The following is a 9,083-nucleotide window of genomic DNA, read 5'->3' on the forward strand; positions in this document are numbered from 1 at the left end:
AAAAGATCTCTAGATGTGGCAAATCCCAGGGGCAGCAGAATTCAGGGGAAAGGATTTGGAAAAAGATTTCAGAATGTAAAGATCAAATTATCAACACTGGTAGACAATGAAAACAATATTGCAAATTCTACAGTTATCTTACATCAGGCAAAATGACAAAAAGAAGAAACGTTTACAAGAACTAAGTATTTCCAGCTGCTATATATCAACCACAAAATTACCAAAACAAAACAAAATATTACCTTACTAGGCACATATATTACATTGTTACTTGGATATTTCCAATTTGTAGATTCCTAGATAGAAATCAAATTTTCAAAGAGAAGCAATCAAAAATGTTGGCCTGTTCTTTGCACTGTATTGTTAATTGATCAATAGATACACCATCATTGTTACATTTGATTGATTGCTTCTTCTAAAATGAGCCTATTGGTTATATAATAATCAGAAATATGCCTATACCATAATTTAGGAACAGTTTCTTTTTGATCTAGAGAAGCAAATTAAATTTGATTGGATCGAGAGGGGGAAAGCATGTTTCTGCTTTAGTAAAGATTCCTGACTCATCAAAGAATATTTAGTGAACTATCAAAACAAGAGTTATCAGGAAACATTTCCTGGACATCAACAAACAAAAGAATTTCTAATCATAAGGGGGGGAAATGTTTAAGGAAGAGGAAATAGTCAAGGCCAGATGGATGAGTAAAGAAAGACTGTAGGAAACAAAAGGGATAATATAATGTGGGAGATCTGGAATGAGGACATTTTCAAAGCTCATTTGTCACAGGCATAAGTATCTGTGCATATAATCAAGGCTATGGTTTTCTCAGTTGCAATGTGTGGCTGTGAAAGTTGGACCATAAGGAAGGCTGAGCGCCAAAGGATGGAGGCCTTTGAACTCTGGTGCTGGAGAAGACTCCTGCGAGTCCCTTGGACTGCAAGGCCATCCAACCGGTCAGTCCTAGAGGAGATCAACCCTGACTGCTCTTTAGAAGGCCAGATCCTGAAGAGGAAACTCAAAGACTTTGGCCACCTAATGAGAAGGAAGGACTCCCTGGAGAAGAGCCTCATGCTGGGAAAGATGGAGGGCAAAAAAAGAAGGGGACAACAGAGAATGAGGGGGCTGGATGGAGTCACTGAAACAGTCGGCATGAGCTTAAATGGTCTCCAAAGGATGGTAGAGGACAGGAAGGTCTGAAGGAACGTTGCCCATTGGATGCGATGTGTCGGACACGACTTTGCAGCTAACAACAACAACAACAAAGGATCGGAGGCATCATTCTGGCTCTGGGATTGCTGCAAACTACACTTCATTTGGAGGGAGGCAGCAGGGCACAGAAAATAAACAGGTTCAAGCTTTGCCCCTTGAGATACCTTCCTGCCAGCTTTTTCCTCCTCTCCACCCCACCCACCCCCCTCTCCATTCTGGCCCATTCTAATTGCACCAGCACCTCCCTCTCAGCTGATATAACTAAAAGTTTTAAAGTTTTAAAAGCAAGTTCAAAAATGAATGCAAACACACAAAAAGAATAAGAAAGAAAAACAAGAAAACGGCAAGCATAAAAAGAAAAACTGGAAGTGCGAAATGAAAAAAATGAAAAAAGTGATAAAGAAACAAAGAAAAAAATCTAAAGAACAGGCTTCCAAACGTTTTTTTTCTACAACAGCTATAAGTGCCATTGTAGATTTACCCCTCTCTCTAAAGTCACCCCTTGACTCCCTTCTTTTTATCACCTTTCTTATCTAAGGGTCAAAAACCCCACAGATTATAAATCCCGGCTATTTCCCCGTTTTATGCAAAAAGCCCATCAAGGGTTTCCAGTTAGCAATAAATGTAGATGTTGTCTTTTATCTAATCCGCCCCCTCTCTCGGTTTCCGATGCGTTTCTTCTTTGTGTTGGAAAAACAACTACACTCATCACTCATGGGTCTTGCAATGACTGGAGGCACACAAGGCCAAAAGTAGCTGTTGACACCCCCTCCCCATCTTAGCTTTCCAAAGGTCAAATCCAGCTGCCTACCCCCTCCCCTCCACACAGACAATACCTACGTCCCCAGAAGGGCATCCGTACTTCCAGCCTAGGGGCCCAAAGCCGTATTGTCCCAAGAGGAGGGTGACAACAGATCCAAAGTTGGCAGCATCTGAACCAGCTTCCCGCAATAAAGCTGATTATGAGCTGAGCGAGGCAAGTCAAGGAATCAGCAGCAACTTAATCCTGCTGGGTAACCAATAAGGAAAGCCCCCTCTTGGCTTCTGGAGGTTTCTCTGAGTCCTTGAAAGGCAGCGGGGCCAGGCAATGTGGGACGGGGGGATGGAGAGGATGGAGTAATCGGCAGGAAGAAGAGCCTTCAACCACGGAAGTTCCTGGAGGACCTTTGGATCTGTCCCTGTTTCTCCACTCAAATCTACCTCACAGGCTTCTTGTGAGGGGGAAAAGGAAAGATGCGAATCTTTCACATTTGTAAATGTAAATTTTGAAATAGAAAATCAAAATATGATGCCTTCTGATGCACTCCTCAGAGAGTCAATCAGGGATGAAATTCTACCAGTTCGGGCCAGTTTGGCCGAACCAGTAGTAAAAATGCTACTGGTTTGCCTAAACAGGTACTAAATACGCTATTGCAGCGATGGCGAACCTTTTTTGGCTCGCGTGCCACAAGTGGGGGGAGTGCAGGGGGGTCGTGTGCGGGTGTGCCACACCCATAATGCAATGCATGACCCCCCAGTGAGCATGCGCACACAACGCACAACTCACCCATTTTTACATGCTTTTTTCGCCCTCCCCAGGCTCCAGAGGCTTTATAGGAGCCTGGGGAGGGCAAAAAGAGTTTCCCCGCACCCCCGGAGACCCTCCGGAGGCTTCAGGGACCGTCCGGAGGCTTCCCTGAAGCCTTCAGAGCGCTCAAAAGGATCCTCCGAGCAAACCGGAAGTGACTTCCGGGTTGCTCGGAGGGTCGTTTTAAGCGCTCCAAAGGCATCAGGGTTCAAGTTTGTAGGCTTTATATATATATATATTTAAAATCTTTGGGAGCTGCCCAGAGTTGGCTGAAAGATGGGTGACTATATACTATAAATGTTTTAAATAAGTAATTAAATACCCATTCTCCGTTTCCTCCGGCTCCATGAATTCCGAATGCACCGTGGAATCGACAGCACTGTCCGTCTCGACTTCGTCGTGCATTTCATGATGGACCAGCGTGCTGGTGTCCTCATCCGTAAAGGTCTCACACTCGCTGTAGGTGCTCTCTGAGCCCATATACGCACTGTCGGTCACCTCATTGGCCTACGGCGGGCAAAAAGAGAAACAGATATTGATGACAAAGCTGCACCAAGAACAACAAAGGAGAAGACGACTGGACGACTCTTTTAACATGGAGCACATCACACAGTATAGGTAGTCCTCCTCGACTTACGACTTCAAGTGAGCCCCAAATTCCTGTTGTTAAATGAGACATTTGCTAAGTGAGTTTTGCTCCTTTTCTTGCCCCAGTTGTTTTCTTTTTATATATGGGGGGGGGGGGGGGCTGCCCCATTCTGGTAAACAAGATAGGTAAAAGTAAAGGTTCCCTCACACATATGTGCTAGCCATTCCTGACTCTAGGGGGCGTTGCTCATCTCCGTTTCAAAGCCGAAGAGCCAGCACTGTCCGAAGACATTCTCCGTAGTCATGTGGCCGGCATGACTAAATGCCGAAGGTGCACAGAACGCTGTTACCTTCCCACCAAAGGTGGTCCCTGTTTTCCTACTTGCATTTTTACGTGCTTTCGAACTGCTAGCTTGGCAGAAGCTGGGACAAGTAATAGGAGCTCGCTCCGTTACGTGGCGCTAGGGATTCGAACCGCCGACCTTTCTGATCGATAAGCTCAGCATCTTAGCCACTGAGCCACCTGTGACCACAGGTAAATTTATAATTGTATTTTTAACTGCTGTAAAGAAGTTCAGAAGCTGCCTCTATATTTTTAATTTCTTTTCTATTTCTCTTTTATTTTCCCCCCCTTTCTAGAACTTTTAGCTTTCTCTTTCTTCTTTTTCTTTTTTTAGTTTACATTGGTTTTGATCTTCTTTTCAAAAGCATTTGTAATAAAATTGTACAAAAAACAAGCAATTCGGAGGCATTTCTTCCCAATACTATAGGAGTAATTTCTGGGAAAGAACTTTTTTTTTTAAATTAAAGTTTTTTTTATTGTTTTAATTAAACACACACACACAAAAAAAAAAAACCATTCTTCATTACATCTTCCAGAAAGCATGTCGATTGGTTACAAATAAATTTCGTGCATTACTACCACAATCATTCTTTATACTTCATTCATACTGGATTATATATTTTAAATGAAAAATCTTTATATACCATCAACGTACCATCACTCTCATTTAACTATATTTGTTTAAACGTGCTTTTATCTAGAATCATTTGTATTTAAGGACACAACCACATACTGGCATTCGTTAGCTATTTCTATAAACTTCAGGCTTATATCCAATTGCTTTCACCAATGCCAACCCATGTAAAATCATTGAACATTATCCATTAACATTTCGTTATTATTATTGTAGTTATCTAACATCTTTATAATAAATCTAGACAAAAATGGATTACTGGAATTTATAAGTACCCAGGAAAGATTACATCTTTATAACAAAATCTAAACAAATATAATTAATGAATCTTTTCCCCAGGTCCCATATTATAGTTTATATCTAAATTGCAGTAAAATTTATAGGTACCCAGAAAGAATTACATCTTCATAACAAAATCCAAACTAAAAAGTATTAATAAAATTGATAAGTCTTTTTCTCTGGGAAAGAACTTTTAAGGTGCCCGAATAGGAACAAAAAAAAAAAAAATCTTGCCAATGACTTTTGAAGGACCCCTGGGAGAAAAACCAAACTAAACCAAACCAAACATCCTTATCAGCTCCAGAGGAGGGTTTCTTTAAAAATAAAACAGAAAAGTCGACTTAAAGGTGAGCAAGACCACTTGCTTGGAAGTCAATGTTGACCAACTGGAAGTCACATGTTCAACAGTCAATTGGAGGAGGGAGAAAATCCAGTAAGGGGAAGATAACAGCTCAAGATTTGCAGGGAATAGGGAATTTCGACGGTTAAGTGAGGACTACCTGTATTATGGAAGGGGACTCAGTTGGCTGGGTAGAATTCGGCCCCAAAAGATTGTATGCACCCATGTTTTGCTGTAACTTCTGTCCTGGATCCTGGCAGATCAAGGATTTGTTAAAAGACTATTTTGGGTTCCAAAAAGAGGGAGGGAGGGAGGAAAGAAAGAAAGGAAGGAGGGAGAGAAGGAAGGAAGGAAGGAGCTGGGGAGGGAGGGAAGGAAAGAACTGGGGAGGGAGGGAGGGAAGGAGCTGAGAAGGGAGGGAGGGAGGGAAGGAAAGAGCTGGAGAGGGAGGGAGGGAAGGAAGGAAGGAAGGAAAGAGCTGGGGAGGGAGGGAAGGAGCTGGGTAGGGAGGGAGGGTAGGAAGGGAGGGAGGGAGAGAGGAAGGAAAGAGCTGGGGAGGGAGGGAGGGAAGGAAGGAAAGAGCTGGCTAGGGAGGGAGGGAAGGAAGGGAGGAAGAAGGGAGGGAAGGAAGAAAGAGCTGGGTAGGGAGGGAGGGAAGGAGCTGGGTAGGGAGGGAGGGAAGGAAGGGAGGGAGAGAGGAAGGAAAGAGCTGGCTAGGGAGGGAGGGAGGGAAGGAGGAAGAAGGGAGGGAAGGAAGAAAGGAAAGAGCTGGGTAGGGAGGGAGGGAAGGAGCTGGGTAGGGAGGGAGGGAGGGAGGGAAGGAAGGGAGGGAAGGAAGGAAGGAAAGAGCTGGGGAGGGAGGGAGGGAGGGAAGGAAGGGAGGAAGAAGGGAGGGAAGGAAGGAAGGAAAGAGCTGGGTAGGGAGGGAGGGAAGGAGCTGGGTAGGGAGGGAGGGAAGGAAGGGAGGGAAGGAAGGAAGGAAAGAGCTGGGGAGGGAGGGAGGGAGGGAAGGGAGGAAGAAGGGAGGGAAGGAAGAAAGGAAAGAGCTGGGTAGGGAGGGAGGGAAGGAGCTGGGTAGGGAGGGAGGGAGGGAAGGAAGGGAGGGAAGGAAGGAAGGAAAGAGCTGGGGAGGGAGGGAGGGAGGGAAGGAAGGGAGGGAGAGAGGAAGGAAAGAGTTGGGGAGGGAGGGAGGGAGGGAGGGAGGGAGGAAGGAAGGAAGGAAGGAAGGAAGGAAGGAAGGAAGGAAGGAAGGAAGGAAGAAGAAAGGAAGTGACAGTGAGGAGGAGGTTGGGGAGGAGTATGGGCCAGTCCTGGAGTCTGGGGAAGGCTCTGATAAGGGCTCTGTGTCGGTTACACATAGGTAATTACTACCCCCCTCTATGATGACTTGTCCCTAATTACCGGTAGTTCTTCTAACGGTGGAAAGAAAAACAGAATTGCTTTAAAACTAGGGATTAGAATATCATAAATAGCGATTATAACTCTAGCCAGCATTTCCGGCTAATCTAGTGATAGTAATACTGTTTTATCCCTCTTCGCCATGTGTTGTGTTTACATTGCAGAATGATTGCTCTCTGCTAAAAAAAGGTTAAAAATTAAATTTGCAAGTGGACGATTAGAACCTGACCACCTGGAATTTTGCGGGTTTTTATAATAGTGCTTGAAGGACTTAAAATTTGCTTTAAACAAGGGAATGTGGCTCCAACAAAAATGTGATGTGGCCCGCCAGTGCCCAGCAGAGCTGGCAGCAGATTCTGATAGTGAGGAGGGTTGGGGAGGAACCTGGGCCAGTCCTGGAGTCTGGGGAAGGCTCTGATGAGGGCTCTACGTCAGAGGCAGAGAGGGGGCCAGAGCCATATGCCAGTTATCAGCTGCCTTTAGAGTCAGACATCAGTGAGGCAGAAGAACAACTGGAGCCTGTTCCCAGTGTGCGCATGCGCAGAGTTGCCAGACGAAGGAAACAGCTAAAGAAACAGGGGTCGACTTGGGAGTAAGGCCACAGGTGGATGATGAATGGCCCCTCCCAGGGGAAATAAAAGAGGAGCGAAAGGGGAGTGGAGTTTGCAGGAGACCATTAGTTCGCTTCATTGGTTCGTGACTCTCCGAGACTCTTTGCCAAGTTTTTCAGATATCAGCCTGGCAGCTCTCCAAGCCAGAGAAGGTCTGTGACCGTAAATCCTCCCTTGAAAGACTTTGCTGGAGGTGAATGAGCGGAATTCACAGTCAATTAATAAAGGGGATTTTTGTCGGGACAAGGAGTTTGCTTCATGCTCTTGGGAAGCCTCGGTCAGAACCCCTAGCTAGCTAATACACCTTTGCCCCACCTCCTCCATTTACAACTCCAGGAAGGGTCAGCTGCTTCCCTGGGCAGCTGTTTCGTGCCCTTGACCGATCCCTCTGGAAAGGAAGTTTTTGCATTAACAACACTCCTGCGGACTCCACAAATTTCGGCTTCTCTGACAGATCCTTTCTTCCAGCAACTGCAGGATTGTTAAACAAGCGCCTGGTTTTATGAGGGGAGGGGAGAGAAGCAGGATATGGAGAGACTGACTTCTCTCTTCTCAGAAGTCGGGCGTTATAAAAAGAAATAAAGCCGAACAAAAAAAAGGAAGTGGGTCCCAATGAGAGATATGCCTCTACTCTACTGTACCCCCAAAGCTCTCAGGAAGAGAGAAAGAATGCCCCAAAGACCCCTGTGCAGAAACTCCAACATGGACATTGATTTTATTCCAATGTGCGATGGCTTTGTGCTGGATCTCTCAGCAGAAACGGCATATCCCAAAGGAGGGCAAGCCACTTTGGCCTAGTGGTTAAGGCACCAGGTTAAAAGCCAGGAGACTGTGAGTTCTAGTCTCACCTTAGCCATGAAAACTGACTTTGGGTCAATCACCAGGAGACGGGGAGTTCTAGTCCCACATTAGGCATGAAAGGAAGCTGGCTGACTTTGGACCAATCACCAGGAGACCGGGAGTCCTAGTCCCATCTTGGTCCTGAAAGCCACCAGCTGGGTGATTTGGGGCCAGTCCCTCTCTCTCACTCCAACCTACCTCACAGGGTGATTGTTGTGGGGAAATGAGGAGAAGGAAAGTTTGCCACTTTGAGGTATTTGTAAAGGTAAAGGTTCCCCTCACACATACGTGCTAGTCGTTCCCGACTCTAGGGGGCGGCACTCATCTCCCTTTCAAAGCCGAAAGGCCAGCACTGTCCGAAGACGTATCCGTGGTCATGTGGCCGGCATGACTAAACGCCAAAGGCGCACGGAACGCTGTTACCTTCCCACCAAAGATGGTCCCTATTTTTCTACTTGCATTTTTTACGTTCTTCGAATTGCTAGGCTGGCAGAAGCTGGGACAAGTCACGGGAGCTCACTCCGTTATGCAGCGCTGGGGATTCGAAGCGCCAACCTTTCTGATCGACAAGCTCAGCGTCTTAGCCACTGAGCCACTGCGTCCCTTATTATTTGTAAAAATAACGATGCCGAGATATTAATAAATGAAATAATCATACTAATAAAATCCACCTGCTTATCCCCGGTCCTCGGAAAGGTCTCAATAGGTGAATTTTTTAAAAAAGATCCAATCTGAACATCTGGTTGATAATAATAATAATAATAATAATAATAATAATAATAATAATAATAATAATAATAATAATAATAATAATAATAATAATAATAATAATTTCGACAAGTCATCCCCTGGAATAAAATTATGAAGTTATCTAATGATTCCATGAGCTGATTTTGTTTCGCCAAATCCAAAGACTGTATTTCAGGAAGAAATGACCAACTTTGCTCCCTCAATTTCTTCAGTTCCTCTCAAGGGGCGTATCTTCACCAACACAAAGGCTCTAAAGACAAAGGAGATGTTGCTAGATTTCTGGAAGCAGAGAGAGGAACCTGCCCCCTTGTATATCGAGGGGGGGGGGCTGTGTGGAGAGGGTTTCCTCTTTTAAATTCTTGACAGTGCTCATTAGTCAAGATCTCACCTGGGAAAACAAAATGTCCCTGGTGATTGGAAAGGCCCAACGGAGACTTCATTTCCTTAGAGTCCTGCGAAAAAAATCAGGTGGAACAACGGCTGATGACCTCTTTCTATCGGTCCACCATAGAAAGTGTCCTCA

At 45.1% G+C, this 9,083-nt stretch overlaps 1 protein-coding gene across 6 annotated transcripts in view; it reads right to left on the reverse strand.

Annotated features, from left to right (window-relative positions):
• The window catches only part of RAB11FIP3 (RAB11 family interacting protein 3), a 67,265-nt gene that overhangs the window by 27,743 nt on the left and 30,439 nt on the right, over positions 1-9,083 (reverse strand). For all 6 annotated transcript variants that reach the window (XM_081965901.1, XM_081965902.1, XM_081965904.1 and 3 more), the window contains exon 4: positions 3,100-3,284. In XM_081965901.1, coding sequence (XP_081822027.1) covers positions 3,100-3,284 — 185 coding nt within the window. The remainder of the gene's footprint in view (positions 1-3,099; positions 3,285-9,083) is intronic.

The sequence above is a fragment of the Natrix helvetica genome (assembly GCF_964273705.1).
Source record: "Natrix helvetica genome assembly, chromosome: 13".
Classification (NCBI taxonomy): domain Eukaryota; kingdom Metazoa; phylum Chordata; class Lepidosauria; order Squamata; family Natricidae; genus Natrix; species Natrix helvetica.